The sequence below is a fragment of the Misgurnus anguillicaudatus genome, chromosome 3 (assembly GCF_027580225.2).
Source record: "Misgurnus anguillicaudatus chromosome 3, ASM2758022v2, whole genome shotgun sequence".
NCBI lineage: Eukaryota > Metazoa > Chordata > Actinopteri > Cypriniformes > Cobitidae > Misgurnus > Misgurnus anguillicaudatus.
Window position 1 is genome coordinate 16,964,044 of NC_073339.2, and position 18,239 is coordinate 16,982,282.

Consider the following 18,239-nt stretch of genomic DNA (forward strand, 5'->3'; position numbering starts at 1 on the left):
AGTACATTCGCCCAACGTGGGGCTCGAACCCACGACCCTGAGATTAAGAGTCTCATGCTCTACCGACTGAGCTAGCCGGGCTGATGACGATATATCGCCGTCACCGCTCAAAACCTGTACTACGCACGCACTCGTTTATTTAATAATTAGTACATACTTTTAAATGTATTAAATGTAGTAATTAGGACATAATTTTAAATGTAGTAATCTTGAGACGCTGTCCAATTTGTATCTCGAAATAAATTAAAGGAGAATATAAAAAAACACGAACGTACGTTCCGTTTATTTGTGATCGGGCACCACCTGCTGATCCTTTTTAATATTACAATTCATAAACACAGTAGAATTTCTTGTTTCCTTTAAAATCAGGTACTAAATCATTTTTATTTTAGATTTAGCCCATCAACATAGTTAATTAACAGTATCATAGCACTAGATCCAGAACAACACTGGATTTGCAAAAAGGCATTGTGTTGGAAGCTCTGCGTTTCCATCAGATACAGCGTGTCTTTAGACTCCTCCACAGCAGGCTGACTGCTGATGCGTTTTAAGGTTGCAGATCCAGGCAAACTGTTTCCCGCAGCGGTTACACGTGTAGGGTTTTTCACCCGTGTGAACTCTTTGGTGTTTCTTAAGGTTGCCTGCTTCTGTGAACAGCTTTCCACAGATATCACACTTAAAGGGCCTCTCCCCTGTATGAACCCGCTGGTGGGCCACGACATTGGACATTCCAGGAAAGGCCTTTCCACAGTACTTACAAATGTAGCCTTTTCGTTTCCCTTTCTCTATGTGCTGTTGGAGATTCATTCCGGCGAGAGAAAAACCAGGCTGAGAATAACTAGACATCATTTGGGAACCCATAGTGTAATATGAGGGATTTGTCGTACTTGTGGTTTCTATCTGAACTCCTTCTGGCCTACTGATGTGGCCTGATGGTTCGGTTTGGGCTTGCCTTAAAGTAAAACTTTGATTCCACGCTTCGTTTTCCCTGATGGACCCCTCTGGCGCATCTGCGCTTTTAACACCGTGGGTTCGTGTAGACTGTGGTCCAACCTTTGAACCTCTGACTGACAATACAGGTTCTGATTGAACCAGCATACAGTCTTGATCTTGGCTGGAGTCTGTTGTGTATGAGCAGGATGAATGCATGGAGGAGGTAGAGGTCTGGGGAGCCCAGCGTGTGAGGCGACCTCTTTGTTCAGCAGGTCTTTCATACAACGTGCAGTCTGTTCCTGATGTATTGCTGGTCGTGCTTTCTCTGCTAAGCATAGGCTGGTTTGTGGGTAAGGTACTGCTTTGCACTGCACCCTTGTGTCCCGAGTTTGTGTAAAATACCTTTTCCCCCGTTACAGCTTTGCTGGGTCCAACAGCTGATGGGTGGTACCGGTACTGCTTGGAACTACTTGGACTACATTCCATAACATCTGTAAAACACATTGTATGACCACATGTATGAGTCTGGTTTATTGAATTCACATTAACATGTATAACGCATATACTGACCTCTTTGCGCAGATTGGTTGGATTACATGACCATGCTCCTCCCAAACTTAAAGAGGACATTTCACAAGACTTGTTTAAGATGTCAAATAAATCTTTGGTGTCTCCAGAGTATGTAAGTTAAGTTCTAGCTCAAAATACCTTATAGATGATTTATTATAGCATGTTAAAATTGTCACTTTGTAGGTGTGAGCAAAAATATGGCATTTTTGGATGTGTCCTTTAAAATGCAAATGAGTTGATCTCTGCACTAAATGGCAGTGCCGTGGTTGAATAGTGCAGATTAAGGGGCGGTATTATCCCTTTCTGACATCACAAGGGGTGCCAAATTTCAATGCTCTATTTTTTCACATGCTTGCAAAAAATGGTTTACCAAAACTAAGTTACTGGGTTGATCTTTTTCACATTTTCTAGGTTGATAGATGCACTGGGGACCCAAATGTAGCACTTAAACATGAAAAAAGTCAGATTTTCATGATATGTCCCCTTTAAGTTAAGTAAACATAATTTCTTGATCAATAATATAAGATGGTCAATGCATTTTCTATCTTTTATGTATTTCAATACTAAATAAGGTAAATGTATATAGCAAGGTATTAAACCAAACAACTTTAATTCTCTTAAATTCTTCTCTTTACTACTAAGTTACCCTGTATCTGCAGTTCAATTGATGGCGAGATGTCAGTCTCCTGGCTTCTGTCGAGACCGTTTTCCCTCAAATGGGAAAAATCCGAATCTACAAGCTGGGAACAAAATAACACTGCATTTACAATAAAAATACACAATATGTCACGCTGCCTGCAAAAACCCATTTAAAGTTTTTTTTCTGTTCTCTACATAAAATATTCCCATGCACACTGAAAAAAATTATTAATTGAATTTAATAAAAAATGTAAGGCAAGTGGTTGCAATCAATTTATTTAAGCTACATTCAAACAAAAGTTTTATATTTTATTTTACTTTACTAATCTTTTTGTTTAAATGTAGCTTAAATAAATTGAAACCACTTACCTTAAATTTTTTTATTAAATTCAATCAATAATTTTTTTCACTGTAAAGAACATTCTGTGAAAATATAACGTTTATATCATTATTCAATCAAAGATTTTATTAATAAATTGTTTAAATCAAATTCTGATGCCCAGAAATGAGACTTCACAGGCAGGGTCACATGTCAGTTAATGTATTTATCTATGTAAAAACATTCATATAGAGGTAATTTTCTTTATCAATAAATCAACAAACAAACCCTTTCTGCTCCAAGTGCCTCTGTGCTTTGTATTGGTGAGGTAGAAAGTCTCCCACTACAAATTTCTGTATCTGACTCCACTACACCATAGGAAATAAAAGAGAATGCGCACTTGGTTATTTTCATACAACACGTATTGATAAGTAATTACCATCTCTGTGGCTAAATAGGGTTCCCACACCTTAGTTAACTTTAAATTCAAGGACCTTTCAAGGACTTTCCAGGTGCAATACCCTCAAATTCAAGGACTAAATATTTCAAGTTAGAGCAAGGTTACATCGTGTTATCTTTTAAGATACATTGTTACAGTTCCCTTTGGAGGGAACTTGCGCTGCGTCACTGCGGTGACATTTTGGGGACGCCTCCAGGGGTAAGTGAGTCTGAATGTGTATATCAAATTCAACCAATGGTGAGGCTTAACCACAAAGAAAGGGTGACGCGGGAGCCAGGAAGTATATCGCTATCTGAAATATTGCCAAAGACGTAACAGGGACGCAGGAAGTATGGCAAGGGAGACGCAGCGTCTCGTTCCCTTCCCTACATACGTAACCCGAGGCGTTTTATGTGTCAAACACATCTATGCAAAAAAGCATTTTGGTATGAATCAACATTCACATACAGAAGATATAAGCATTTAAAGCGAACTGTAAAGCACGTTTGCTTAAAAAGTACAGAATTTTTATATTATCCTACACTACACAGGGAATAATATGGATTTTTTCCCCAAAAAAATCTTCTTGCATAAAATAGATTCAAGCTCTTTCAATGACCTGTATTTATATATATTTTCAAAAACTTCCCAGGGCCTTGAATGTTTTCCCCCCAGATTCAGAAACTTTCAAGGATTTTAAGGACCCGTGGGAACCCTGTCTAAAGAATCTGCAGCCCTTAACTCACCATCATGCACAATGATGGGCTCTTGTTTCTGGGTTCCTTCCCACTGGTTGTTCAGATCCTCCTTTAGAACCAATTTTTCTGGTTCTCCATCTTCATCTTCCTTTTGCTGCTGAACACATGAAACAAGGCTTTGTGTTATAACATGACCCTCGCCGGTGCATGGAACATTAGGGACTTTATGGGAATACAAAGACCATTTTAATAACTTAGGAATCTTGAATAGACAACAAGGAAAGCTAGAGGCAAGATTTATCCATACTACACACATTTAAATGCACTTTATAATGCTGTACAATTTTTTATTTGAAAATGAATGTGGGTCTGTAAATACACCAGTGTTGAGAGCAGAGTATGAAGTACTAGGATGAGTGTATGATTTAAGTTGTGTTTTCTGTCAATATTTCTGTTATTTCAATGTACTGCTTTTGAAAAGAAAATACATGGAGAACTGAGGATTTAAAATACTTTATCGTAAACAAAAATACTGTACACATGATGTGAAAAGCAAAAATATTTATTTAAACATGTTCATGATGTTAAATACACCAAAGTTGCTTCACAATTACAGACACCAAAGAATGTCCTTGGGGTGACCCACATCGGAAAATCCATCACAAATGGTGTAATAATAACAGTTAGCATTTCATCAAAGAGAGAGAGAGATTATGGTGGATGTGACCTTGTGCATCTCTAAACGTCATTAAAATCAGTTAATGCTTCCACCTAAAGACACCTGTTCATCTGTTAATAACATAAAAGAATGACACTTCTTCTGGTGGATTTTAAAATTCCGTGTCCATGCAAAAGTCTTTCCACACAGGGAACAACTACATGGCCGTTCTCTCGTGTGGACCTTCTGGTGCTTTTTCAGATTTCCTGCCTCTGCAAAGAGCTTCCCACATGTGTTACACTTGAAGGGTTTCTCACCCGTGTGTATCCGCTGGTGGATCACCACCTTTTTGGGACGGTTAAAAACTTTGCCACAGTATGTGCAGGCAAATAGTTTCTCGTTTTTTGTCCGGCAAGCTCTCTGTTGGTCTAGGCCGACATCTCGGATCTCCTGGACTTTTGAAGACGTTGATGCTACTTCTACAAAGTCACTTGGCACCAGGGGCGGATTGGAGGAAGGCATGAAGGCCCTGCTATCCTGATGTTCCTCCATCCCGTAATGTGGATAAACAAACGACGCCTGGCTTTTCCCTCGTGCTGTTTTGTTAGCCCACACAGAAACCTCTTCTTCTTCATCCGCAGAATCAACCTCTATGACCTCTGAATGCCGCACAGGGCCTGCGGACTGGCTCTCAGCCGGCCTCGCGTTGTTCACGTACGCGCAAGACGGCTGCCGCAAGTCTACATTGTCACTGCCTTGCATTAAATATTCCTTCATAGGACTGGATTTCCCATTCAATTCAAATTTTGCTTCGGCATGTAATTCTATGGGCTCTTGGAATATCCCTTTAACACTCTCAAACTCTGGCTCAGATTTAAGCGTGTCAGATCCACTGACCTCCAAAGTATGTTGCTGCATCCCAGACACCTGATCATCATCTTTGGGATCACCTAAATCTGCCTCTTTAGCCTGTAGAGTCTGTGTTAATCCTGAAAGAGAAATCGCATTGAGACGGTATTAGGATGAGCACTGCTGGTAACCTAAATTTTTTACTTTTTTACTTTTAATTCAATCATCAATTAACATCACATTTAGGGATTTATGGCATACAAAGATTGTGTTTCCATCCACTCACCATCGCTGATGAACAGTCTCTGCTGTGTTTGGTTTTCCTCAAACATCTCCTCCTTTATCAGTACTGTGTCTACTTCAGAAATTACAGGATCTTCTGCCTATAGTGGAAAAAATTTACACGTCAAGATATCTATATGTCTATAAATTGTCAAATTGACGTATTTAATAATAATGTTTTGTTCATTTTCTTAATTTCGCTTTTGTTTTATAATTGTAGCTGCAATAAGTAACTTGTTTGAAACAAAAAAAATGCAGGTTACTTTACGTGGGTTAAACTTGGTGGGACACACTAGACAATTTTCAACTCTTACCCATTTTTAAATCCATGGACGTGCACAGACAGTTTTAAATGATTTCAAACATTGTAATCCTTTGCACACACACACTATTTTAGAAGATACGTGTGAAACATACGTGACCTAACATGACTTCAGAAGAAAAATAAATATGTTATGATAGTTCTTGCACGACGCATTATACAGGCATTCATAATTGTGCAATATTTGTACAAGTCGATTTCTTTTCTCAATCCTACACTTTCGCGACATGTTTGTGGCTGTCATTTTTCCACTGAAAGTGCAAGCTACATCCGGTTGAAGATTGCTCACTCCCATTGGAGGCAGCGCAATCAGGGGGGGTATGCACGTGACGTCATCTTCGGTGAAAGTGCCTGCGGTTACGCCCACTGAGTGGCAAAAGGCAGAGCGGCAGAATTTAAGTACAGTAAGAAATCAGCGGAAACACAGGGAAAAACACGTCTAAATGGCTGTTGTGCAATAGACTGTACTAACAGATTAACAAGAATTCTGAGCTTTTACTGAAGTAAAAGTACACAATTTTAATGTAATTATGTATTAAATACATTTTAATATGCAATATTAAAGAATACACAGTATAATCCTATGCTTTAGAACAGTGGTTCCCAAACTTTTTCAGCGTGCGGCTCCCCTTGTGTACGGTGCATTCCTTTGCGGCCCCCCAAAAAAAATTTGTGACAAAAAACTGTTCTAAAACTCAACATTTTAATAAAAAAAACATTAAATTATACAAAAAACACAGCAGCCGCTATGAAAACCAGCCATTTTGTCAAACATTTGCCACTCGACGGGGCGAGTTCCGACGTTGTCAAATGGAAAAGTGACGTCAATGCATACCCTCTATTGTAAGTATGAAACATGTTTCGATATTTACGACTTTTGATCGTTCTTGCCTCTATGGGTGCATCCGGGAGGATCTGACATCATCAGGAGGACTAGAATAATCATAATGGCACCACACAATTGAGGATTTTTTGGACAAAAGTTGGTTGTGACAATCATTGAATGGGGGGATGCTTGCCTGCTCGAAGACCAGCTTAAAAGTGGAATGTCATAAAATAAAAATGCTGTCTACTGTTGTTAAAAACCTGTATAAAGCTACTATGGAAGTACATGGGGCTCATGTTTGGTTACAAACATTCCTCAAAATATCTTCCTTTGTGTTCATCAAAACAAAAAATGTATACAGGTTTGTACAAGCATAAGAGAGAATTTTCATTTTTGGGGGAACTTTTCCTATAAACTAACTATTGTTTATTTATTATTATTAAAATATAAACGTATTTTTTTATAAAATTATAATAAGTGCCAACTTATGTACTTATTTTAGACAAAAAACGTACAGGTTGCAGCTTTAATTTATTAAGTTAGTAATTCATTTCAAATAAAAAATATGTAGTCCGTTTTTACTAATTATTAGAGGTTATAAAGTGTATTTTTTTATTTATAAGAAATACATTTGGGATGGCATTTGGGAACAAAATCCCTTTCATTTAAATATTTAGTGAGATACGTTAGAAAACAGACAACTGAGGTTTAAAAAACTTTAATATAAGAATCTTGTTATTGCACTACAGTTGTGGTAAAAAGATAACAGCTTACCTACCGTACTGTTATTGTTTGTAACAGGCGTCTGCTGAACAGTCGCGCCTGTCCCTCCGCCTCTCCACATTCTTGTGTTAAACGGGGCTTCATACACTACTGGTTGTGTAAAAACAAGGAAAAGGCAACAAAACATACTTTATAAATTATTGTTTTGTCAGATACAACACACTACTGGGTATCATATAACGCCTGATCGTCACACACCGTTTGTTTGGTTCCTGTATTTTTCTGACAAAGCGGCGTTCACTTGAACCCTGTTAGCTCGATTCAGAGAGCCAGTTCTCCTCTCTGCATGGCTTCGTGCCATCTTAAGCTCCATGATGTGAAGTTTTCTCTTCAGGGATTTGTTTTCACGCTGGCATTGAGTCATTTGCAGGTTAATAACGGCGTAGTCGTCGTCTACGAGCTTACATATTTCAGCCACGGCAGCGTTTGCCAGCACCTCCATAATGGAAGCTAACTGAGTCTGGAAAGCGATGCGATTTGCCATGGTTAACGTTTTAGTTTCTCGCACCGCGTCTCAGTAAACGTTCAATGGTTTTAGCGCTAAGCGAAAATTTTGCAAATGTACAGTATTTAAAAAAATGATTCTATAAATATTGCTGGATGAGAGAATCGCTTGTCTGGGTTTGACATCTTTCAGCACTTCCGGTCAGTAGTAGTGACGTTAAAGCCATAATGACTGTTTTACGGCGCACGCGGATCCTCTGTTGTAGTACTAAACTACAACTACTTGGCAAATCGCATCGCTTTCCAGACTCAGCCAGCTTCCATCACGGAAAATTTATGATATTTTTAATATTAGAAATCAGAGGAAAAAGTTATATATGGATGTCTATGGAATGTGTGTGACCAAAATGCTGCTTAATCAAATGTTTTTGCTTATAACTTTCTTATTTTATCAGATATTTTCATGAAATTTTAACAGAATGTAGAATTTTGTTAGTATTTTCAAATTAAATTATAAACATTTACTGTTTTAGTCAGAATGGGCATCGGACCCATGGTAACCATGATTTTAAGAACGATGCCTGCGAGGACTTTCTGACAGGAAGTTCACTGTAGTCTATTACAAGAAACGTAATGTGCAAATTTCTGCGATTTGTTTAAATACAATCTCCTTCATAGATTTAGATTACCATGTTTCAGCACCAAGATAAAATATATATATTGTGGTCCATCTACGTTTCATTAGTGTCCAGAGACAGAGTTTAGTGGAAGCACACCGCCCGGTTGAAAGTGACACACATTTTTAAACCGTTGCTGTGAACTAAAAACACCTCCGAGTTGAAAACTAAAAATATCAAACGCTTCCGGTGGTCGGACTTGACGTATGTATTGTCGTATTTAGTGAAAACATACTACAACCTTGCGACGAGGACTGGAAATTGCATGAGAGGCATTGTAAAAGTCCCGCGCGGGCGGAAGCAGATTTAATGCCTAAGAATTTCGACGCGCATGCCCGCGATGTCAGCATTGCTACATACCGTACATTTTTGTAGCTCCAGATTTCACTCTCTTCCGGAAACTGATTGTTTGAAAAGTGCTGTGTCCCTGATTGGCCTGCTAATCTGTATGTTGTGATTGGCCTGAATACCTCTGACGTCAGTCGGAAATGTGACGCTCCTTACCATGTTTGAAAGATTCGCTCACAATGCAATGCTAACAGGAGTTAAAGCTCACGTAACACAGGCTATTTCTGCATTTCAGATGTTAATCTGGAGTAGCCTACCTATATAGAGTAGTATTACATCCTTTATATCTTTATAAGAGTCTTTAGTTTAATCAAATTTATAAAAGAAAGATTAGCTTTACAGTATTTTTCCGATAACGTATGAAAAAATGAAGAAGGAGGAGTGATACCACGAGAGGAGCGAGTACGAGTCATGCAATACAAGACTGTTTAACTTGATTCATGTTTGTGTCATTTATATAATACGCACACGCCTATTTCCAACATAAGACAGAAGTCTTACTTACCGCATGCAACTCATGACCCGGTTGGGAAAATCCAGCGCATCAAACACACAAGCAAAACTCCGCTGCTACCCCGGATAATGAACTATATCCATTGTTTCCATAAGGCTGGATTTCTTCCCCTTACATCCAAAAACACACTTCTTCATTCGTGCCATTGTTGAGTTTTGAAATTAAACAAAGCTGTGTCGTGTGATATGATGTTTGCAAGTTCTAGCGTCTCCCTCTGATTGACGGGTGGGTGGGTTTTTCCGGGGGAAGTGCCCATATAAAGAAGTGATACGTATAGAAACCCATGAAATGTCAGCTGGACCTGTAATAATAAAAAAACTTTCCGAAACTTGTACGAACCCTGGCGAAAGTGCATTCGGCACAGAAATACTTTGTAACATGCCCAAAATGCTTTTTTGACACTTTGTCTACGATTAGCATGAGGAAACAACTCTATAACTGTGTTAATAAGTCAGAATGCTTGAAATACCATTGAACCACCCCTTTAACTTACAGGCTAAGTCCGAAGCAGGAGGAATTATGATAATGTCGGTTTTTACTACATCACCAATCCCAGAAAGTAAACTGTTGCCTACAATCCATGTGTTTGTTGTAGTCCAAGAAAAGAGATTTACTTTGGAGACAATAACTTGCGTCTTGGTTTACTTTGGGGTGTGTACCTTTTGCATATCGTTTACATGTACTAATACACACTTACACACCAAAGGAAATCTAAACTCGTGAATTGGACCATAGGTTCCCCTTTAATGGTCTGACTAGTGGCTAAACCATAAAACAGGCTAAACTGAACTCTGGAGCAAATACCTAAAGACGAAGACGCTATGTGAGGGAGGTTTGGCAGTTAACATTGTTTACATTAATTTTACACAGTAACATTAGCTCAGTGTAGTTTTTGATACGCTTCAGCTATGGTTATCTCTCTCTACTGTATGTTATATAAGAAATAAGAAATAATATTAAACATTATATAAGAAATAAACTACTCTAAAATGACTGTTGTTATTTATTCTTTATGGAAATTTACCGGAAGTTACTTTTCTTCCACAAAAGCCGTTGTTACGGCTGTAACTGTCCATAGCAGACAGGTTTATCACTTTTATTACATGGCTCCCTGGAATGCTTGCTTCTGATTGGTCAGTTATGACAAGTTTGTCGCATAATGACACGCTAACTCTGATAACACAGCATCATTACCCTGCTGAAAAAACAATAAAACCATTACAGAAAATTCTAATGGTTTCCAATAAAATACCAATAGGAACCATTAGCTTTTACCATTAAAACCACTATACTGTAGTGTGTTTGGGCCATATTCCATTAGAACCAATAAAATTCCCAATAAAACCTATAGAATTTCTGTGATGGTGTCTATTGTTTTTTTAGCAGGGTAGTGTTCCTTGACCGTTAATACTTAAATGTTTAATGTATTACTCCTCTATATTTTCTCATGCAATATTTGAATTGGTTACAATTGGGCAAAAAAATATTTCAAAACAATATTTCTTGTCCAATTTTTATTACTCATGTGGCAAGTAGCAGTGTAATCAGTGGCATATTTATCTGGCAAAATAAACCCCAACATGGCAATTAAGTCTTGTTTCACCCTGAGATGAAGGGTCTATTTTAGGACTACACCCAGATGAATGTACACATTATCCCTTGCTTATTAACTTGCAGTACCTTCTAGGAATACATCAGTTTCCAGGGAGCTGAACTTGAGACACGAGAACTTTAGCGTTGTTAGCGCCATGCTAATACCAGTTGAGCTACAGGAATTAGCATGAAGTGTAACTGTTACTCAAATAGAAAATGACCAAAAACACATTTTTATTGATGACATTTCACTACATCTAGAATGAATAAATAAATTAATAAAATAAAAATATTAAAACGACATGCTACACAATTAAGACCCACATGCTTGTGAAGATGAAGTCTATGATAGGCTTGATTAAATCATTCCAAGGTCCTCACAGACAATCTCTGGTGTTTGGCTCAGGTTCCTTTCTTGGAGATGCTGAGGTGTTTTGGGTGGTTTGTTAATTGTGCTGTAGATAGCCGTCACCTCATCAGGCATGTTTTTGAACGGAGAGTTATTGCTTTGGTTTGTAACAACCTCAGGTATGCTATAAATTGGCTCTTCGATCATCTGGTCTGTTTGTTTACTCAAGTTTAGTTTAAAATGATCGTACACCTCAGAGTACACCGGTTCCTGCTGTTTGCCATTGTTAGATGTTGGCTTTGCAACCTGACAGTTCATTGAGTCACTAGGGTTGGGACAGACACAATTGTTAGGTTTTGGGCATGAGCGAATGACATCAGCAGGGTCAGAATACACCGGCTCTGAATCATCCTGATGATGAAACGGGAGGCTAGACTGGATTGTGGACTGATCTTTCTTTGTAGTAGGCTGGGATTTAAAGATTTCTGCTGGCTGCGCATACACAGGTTCAGGTCTGGCAATTAAAACAGCAGGATCAGTATACACAGGCTCAATCAGGCAAGGGCCACCACCAGGATCCGAATGTGTGCTTTTAGAGGAGCCTAAAGAATCGGAAGATTTTGCATATGCAGGTTCTGCTACGCCAATAGGACTTGCAGGTTTTTTATGTAAGGGATTGGCATAGATATTCGAGCAGAGAGCATCCGCTGATTTAGAGTACACATTTTCATTTATTTCACTTCTGTCAGGGCTGCTGCTCTCAGGGTAACTTTCAGGACGTTTCGGCAGGGGTGAGCGAGGTGAACGAGAACGTGGTGAGCGTGGTGACTGTTTGCCTCCGGTAACCGTCAGACTCTTCTGTTGGCGAATTGCTGACTCGATAAGGTGGAGAATCTCATCGCTTTGTCTCGTCTCAAAGTTAAACGTCCCAGGTCCTGATTCACAGCGCCGTCCTGCCTCTATAGAAAACACCATCTTATGGAAAAGATGAAGAAACATCAGAGTCACATATGTATGCAGTCAGACAACCTTCTGCTGTTTTCTGACTTAACATAAACTTTACATTTGCACATGCTACTTATGCTCTGCAGTATAATTGGGCATGCCTGGATTTAAAAGAGTTATACACCCACATACGTTGGAGTAAATTCATAAAAATAGTGTTATTTTACAGAAAATAGTATGGTCCACAACTTATTTAAATGTTTTTTTTAAAATGCAATATTGGACCCGCTGGCGGGTCTGCAGAGTTTAAGGGGTTTTAATCCAAAGCGAGTTACAGTGCATTACAAGGTACGCTTTTTTTCATCAGTATGTTTGCTTCCTGGGTTCAAACCCATGACATTTTGCGCTGATAACACGGTGCTCTACCACTGCTATACAGGAGCACCAACTTCCTAGTCGAAGGGTGCAAAATGACTGCGGCATGGATACACCTTATTGGTACATTATTTTCTTTCAGTACTTAAAAGGGACACTTCACTTTCTTGAAAATATGCACAAAATATGCTCCCCAAAAGGTAAACATCCGATTTTTTTCATTTCTGAATCCATTCAGCCGATTTCCGGGTCTGGTGTTATCACTTTTAGCATAGCCCAGCACAATCCATTGAATCTGATTAGACCATTAGCATCGCACTTAAAAGTTACCGAAGAGTTTCGATATTTTTCCTATTTATAACTGATCTCTTCTGTAGTTACATTGTACTAAGTAGCCTACTAAGACAGACGGAAAATAAAAGTTGTTTTTTAGGCTGATATGACTAGGACCTATACTCTCAAACTGGCGTAATAATCAAGGACTTTACTGCCGTACCATGGCTGCAGGAGGCGGAATGATATTACGCGGCGCCTGAAAATAGTCCCCTTGGTAACTTTCAATAGAAGGGGAATATTTTTTGGCACTGTGTAATATCATATTTAATAATAGGAAAAATATCGAAACACTTTTTGGTTATGTTTGACCACGATGCCAATGGTCCAATCAGATTCAACGGACCACGCCAAACAACGCCAAAAGTGGCACAGCTTAAAGATCGGCTGAATGGATTCCAAAACAGTTCAAATCAAATGTTTACCTCTAGGGGAGCTGGAAAATTAGCATATTTTCAAAAAAGTGGACTATCCCTTTAAAAGTAAAAATATAGTACAAATTTCAGCAAAACAGTAATTATCTTTATCATTATCTTTATATGTCAGATCTTTCCTAGCATCAAGGTTTTTACAGACCTTATCTCGCCCATAGCGGCGCAGCAATGCATACGGCCACTCCATTACAGTCTTTCTGGTCTCCAGATCTTGGAGGATCAGCATGTCCTCATCAGCTAATAGCCAGTACTGTCCTTTCAGATTGCAACGAACAGACGCCTCGGTCTGCAGCACAAGCACTTTGAATGTGATAACTAAAATTAAAAAGACATTGAGGATTATAGAGGACTATAGGCAGACGAAGCAGATCAACATACAGTAGGTGGCCGAGCAGTTTTGCTAGAAATGTAAGAATAGTTGATCTCTAGGTGGACTCACGTTGTTCTCTAGACATGTAGATCTGGTTGTCTTCCATAAGAGGGGTGCACTGTGGGCCGCTACTATGTTTCTAGAAATATCACAAATAAAATTAACAGAAGACAAGAAGGAACTGCAACATGTACCTACTTGCATATTGCATTATAAGCTCCAACCTGCACTCAACCATGTAATGTGCATGCAACCTTTTACTAGCTAAACTTGGATCTTTTCTCATATAAAAAAAATGTAAAATCTTACCTGAAAAGCTATGTTGCATATTATTTTCACCCATTCCACACAGCTTTGTTTCTCCGCTGCAAACACCAGCCTCTTGTCGTCTGTCTCCACGCAGAACGCTGCCATGTTTTCCCCCGGACATGCCTCTGCATGAGGGGGCAGTTTGACAACGCTCACACAGTCGGACAGACGTACAACTTTTCTCTCTGGATGTCGTCTGACCACCACGGTCGATCGTTCAGGAACAGCCTCTGACAGTTCTAACCGTGCGACGCCTTGCAGACTGGGCGGATGGAGGGACAGCCAATATCGCTTCCACTTCTGTCGATCACATAGGGATTATTTACCTTATAACACTCATGCTTCTCTTTTAATACTCAAGTGAAACTGTAGTGAGATTGTCAATCATTAAATACTTTGTTTAATAGCCTATTCCACACACAACAAGATCAGATATTGGTTTGGCAAACAGTATGTGGGTGAATATTTTAAAGTACAACATTTATTATTTTAAATGCATGAAAGAAATCAGTAATATTAAATTATATTAATAAAAATATTACACTCTGCTAAAGAAGCAGTACTGCATCGTTATTTATATGTAGCCCAGTCTGTGAAATCCAGATTAAAGTCTTATAATCTGTGATATTAGGAGCATTTAAATTTGATTTTAATCTTTATGACCTTACTTGGTCAATATATTGAAGATATCGAGTTTATATTTTCTGTTATTTATATTATATAGGATAATATTAGTAAATCACAAAAAATGACTAACATATGTAGCCATACTATGAAACTGGTGTTACAAGTAATGCAAAAACTGAAACCATGAACAGGTTTACGTAAAAGAAAATAGTGACATCACACTGTGATTACTCATTCAGCCCATCCCTCATTTACCTCACATGTATTGTGTACATATGTGTGTGTCTAAGGCAGTGCCTTAAGCACCAGTGTGCATTCATGAGGTGTGTCTTTCTTCAATGGAATGTGCCATGTTATGAAGTGAGGTTTGCACACCAAGTTTAAACTTGTAGAGGCAATCTCTTTCCATCCATCTCATACCAACATAACTTTAAACCAGAGCGTTCAGTCATTAGACTTGTCATGGCAAAAGATGAAACCATGACGAGATATTTTAAAATAAAATATTAAGCATAAAATTATATCTTCCTAGAACATTCCTGCTTTGTTTATTTATTTATTTACTTATTTCATAATTCCACTATTTAATAACGTAAGATAGATGACAACATTCCTTGAATCCTTACCTCACCATGTTTCTGCCGCTGTAGGTAGACTTCACCTTGTTTTCCACAAGCATTCATGTTTGTCGTTATATTCCTTTGGGTCAAAAGTATCTGACTTGTAAATAAAAAGTGTTCAATCTTTGGCAGAGCAATGTGACCTCCTTAAACCTAGCAATGCAAAATACCAAGTCTGTTACACGAGGTAGAGTAAAGTGCAAACATAGACTCCACCTTTAAAAGAGGAAAAGGCACCAAATTCATTCAATATTCATGATGTTTCAAAAAAGGTTTCTATTAACAGAAAAACAGAACTGGTTGCTATGAACAAGATTCATATGCTCAACATCTTATGAGGAAATAAATTATTATTAGTGATTGTCTGTGAAATTCAGGCTTAAGTCTCATAATCTAAATATCAAAGATACATTTTTTTCAATCATTAATTTCACTTTAATTTTCACTTTTTGACACAGTCAGTATTAAAGCTATCAAGGTTATATTTTCACAGAATGTTCTTTAAATTTTTTAAATGTAGAATGTAGGATTTTATGTAAAACAGCAAATAAAAAGGGCTTTAGCTGTGTTTTCACATTAAATTTAATATTAAATTCAACACTGAACAAAAATATTAATTCAATTTACTCCATTTTTTAAGGTGTTTTTTAAGTGGTCACAATCAATTTATTTAAGCTACATTTAAACAAAAGTTTTTTTGTTTTGTTTTTCTATTTTGGCTTAAATAAATTGATTGCGACCACTTACCTTAAAAAAATGAGTAAATTGAATGAATAATTTTTTTCAGTGAATTCAATTAAATGATCTCAAATCAAGATTTATAAGACAGCCACAGATGTTAATAAATGAAGTATTTTTTAAACAACATACTTTAAAAATGGATTTATTTGAAGACCAAGTACAATTTAATTGCCAGTAATAAAGATACTTTTTGTTTAGTTTACTATACACATTTAGTACTAGGTTTGTAGACTAAATTACCAGTAATACCTTTTATAGATGACTATTTTTTATTATTAATTTATATTATTAAATAATTTTTTTGCCTTTTTTGGAGATGACAAATGACTGTGAACTCTAATTATTTAATCTATTTAAGATATTGGGGTGGTTTCCCGGACAGGTATTATCCTAGTCCCAAACAAAAATGAATGTTTGAGCTGATTTAATTTGAAAACGTCTTGCCCTGACACATCTCAACATATATCAGTGCCATTGTTTTGTCTCAAGATGCACACGAGTATTGATGTTTGTAAAAACTAAATGTCCCAATATAACTGAGGACCGGTCCTGGATTAATCTAAACCCTGTCTGGCAACTGCCCCATAGAGTTTAAAATATAGAGCATCAAAGTTTATTTCATTCTCTGACATGGCCTTACTCTGTCAATATTAAAAATATCAAGGTATTTTTTTTCACAGATTGTTCTTTACATTATGTAGGATTTTATAAAACAATAACCAAAAATGACAAATGCTGGATTTTCACAAACTGGGTTGCAAATATTTGTGTAAATTACATTCAATAAAAATGAACACATAAAATTTGCCATTGAAAATTAACACATTTTAAAATATTGGAATTAAATTCACACACATAGCATCCTTTAGAGTTGACTTTAAAGGGGACATTTCACAAGACTTTTTGAAGATGTCAAATAAATCTTTGGTGTCCTCAGAGTACATATGTGAAGTTTTAGCTCAAGATACAAATATATAATTTATTATAGCATGTTAAAACTTAACTGCCACTTTGTAGGTGCGAGCAAAAACGTGCCGTTTTGGATGTGTCCTTTAAAATGCAAATGAGCTGATGAAATGCAAACACTGATCACAATGATGGTGGTTTGTTGAAATTGAAACTCAATTTTGCTGTCAATTTTTTTTTCTCTCTGCACTAAATGGCAGTGCTGTGGTTGGATAGTGCAGATTAAGGGCGGTATTATCCCCTTCTGACATCACAAGGGGAGCCAAAATTCAATGAGCTATTTTTTCATGTGCTTGCAAAGAAAGGTTTCCCAAAACTAAGTTACTGAGTTGTTCTTTTGACATTTTTTAGGTTAATAGAGGCACTGGAGAACCAATTATAGCACTTAAACATGGAAAAAGTCAGATTTTCATAGTATGTCTTCAAACTACACATCAGAGTATGTACACCTTTACAGACTGGCAGGCAGAAGGCAGGTAAGCCTTCTCATAGACGGTGTTACCTAAAGGACTGATGTCTGAGTAGCATAAACAGTCATTCACATAAACACATCTTATTACTTAATACAGGCTGAAGTACATCCTCTGACTTCACTTTTGGGTGATCAGCAACTGGGTGCCAAATTATAGCTGTAAATTCCCACTGTACAGGAAGAGCAGAGTCTTGGAATTGATGACTAACATAAGATTTCTATGCCAGAGACACTGTTGCAAGGCCACAAGCAATAATGAGTCCTGACTCCATTTTGGACACTTCTCTGCAAGACGTTTCTCTTTTTATAATTAAACCTTGGGGCCTTGCCTTGGGGTACCCAGGTGTGCTGAAGAGCCCTATTGGTCAGCTTGCACTGTAATGCGTGAAAGGCCATGGGGTTTACATTTTTTAGTGGTCTTGAAGCCTAAGGAAGGTAATTGCAAGTCAGTCCTAGGCTCTAGCCTCTGTAAAAAATTTATTATCTGCCTTTTTTAAATTTAATGAAATAAAATAAGTAAATATAAATAAATAACTTATTTAAAAAAATGTTTATCGAAGTTAAAATAACTAAATGTTAGGAATGAAATATACAAATGTTTGGTTATATTTTAACATTTTTATTTGAGTAATTCTAAATGAACACATTATTAAGTAAATTCAACTTAATTTGATCATGTTTAATCCCTTAAATTTGTAAGAAGGAAGTTAACTTAATACTTTTGTGTTGAAACTACATAAATGATTTTGGTACTAACTAATGGACTTGTAGTTCCCAGCAAGCTTTGCATGGGACTGAATTTTT

At 37.4% G+C, this 18,239-nt stretch overlaps 2 protein-coding genes and 1 non-coding gene across 3 annotated transcripts; all 3 read right to left on the minus strand.

The window, feature by feature from the left end:
* Positions 1–8: 8 nt before the first annotated feature.
* trnak-cuu (transfer RNA lysine (anticodon CUU)) lies at positions 9–81 on the minus strand. The gene has a single exon. It is a non-coding gene; the product is annotated as a tRNA-Lys (tRNA).
* Positions 82–258: 177 nt separating this feature from the next.
* On the minus strand, positions 259–8,021 carry LOC129444303 (uncharacterized). Its single transcript, XM_073860087.1, has 8 exons — positions 7,517–8,021; positions 7,314–7,408; positions 5,392–5,488; positions 4,359–5,245; positions 3,647–3,755; positions 2,750–2,829; positions 2,150–2,243; positions 259–1,424 (listed from the first exon to the last, which is right to left on the minus strand). Exons 1-8 carry the CDS (start codon positions 7,800–7,802, stop codon positions 511–513), a joined length of 2,562 nt encoding a protein of 853 aa, XP_073716188.1. The 5' UTR covers positions 7,803–8,021; the 3' UTR covers positions 259–510.
* Positions 8,022–11,113: 3,092 nt separating this feature from the next.
* On the minus strand, positions 11,114–15,454 carry dok1a (docking protein 1a). Its single transcript, XM_055204940.2, has 5 exons — positions 15,263–15,454; positions 14,010–14,309; positions 13,770–13,839; positions 13,473–13,645; positions 11,114–12,218 (listed from the first exon to the last, which is right to left on the minus strand). The coding sequence occupies exons 1-5, from the start codon at positions 15,317–15,319 to the stop codon at positions 11,253–11,255; spliced, it is 1,566 nt and encodes a 521-aa protein (XP_055060915.2). The 5' UTR covers positions 15,320–15,454; the 3' UTR covers positions 11,114–11,252.
* Positions 15,455–18,239: the final 2,785 nt, after the last annotated feature.

What these genes read in the sequence shown, in the direction of transcription:
- LOC129444303 (XM_073860087.1), bottom strand. Translation starts at nt 7,802, where the DNA reads ATGGCAAATCGCATCGCTTTCCAGACTCAGTTAGCTTCCATTATGGAG. An exon ending in TTACAAACAATAACAGTACG is followed by an intron (nt 5,489 to 7,313) that starts GTAGGTAAGCTG and finishes TTTCCACTATAG; the next exon opens with GCAGAAGATCCTGTAATTTC. An exon ending in GCCCATCATTGTGCATGATG is followed by an intron (nt 2,830 to 3,646) that starts GTGAGTTAAGGG and finishes CCTATGGTGTAG; the next exon opens with TGGAGTCAGATACAGAAATT.
- dok1a (XM_055204940.2), bottom strand. Translation starts at nt 15,319, where the DNA reads ATGAATGCTTGTGGAAAACAAGGTGAAGTCTACCTACAGCGGCAGAAA. An exon ending in AGCGGCAGAAACATGGTGAG is followed by an intron (nt 14,310 to 15,262) that starts GTAAGGATTCAA and finishes TGTGATCGACAG; the next exon opens with AAGTGGAAGCGATATTGGCT. An exon ending in TATGCAACATAGCTTTTCAG is followed by an intron (nt 13,840 to 14,009) that starts GTAAGATTTTAC and finishes TGATATTTCTAG; the next exon opens with AAACATAGTAGCGGCCCACA.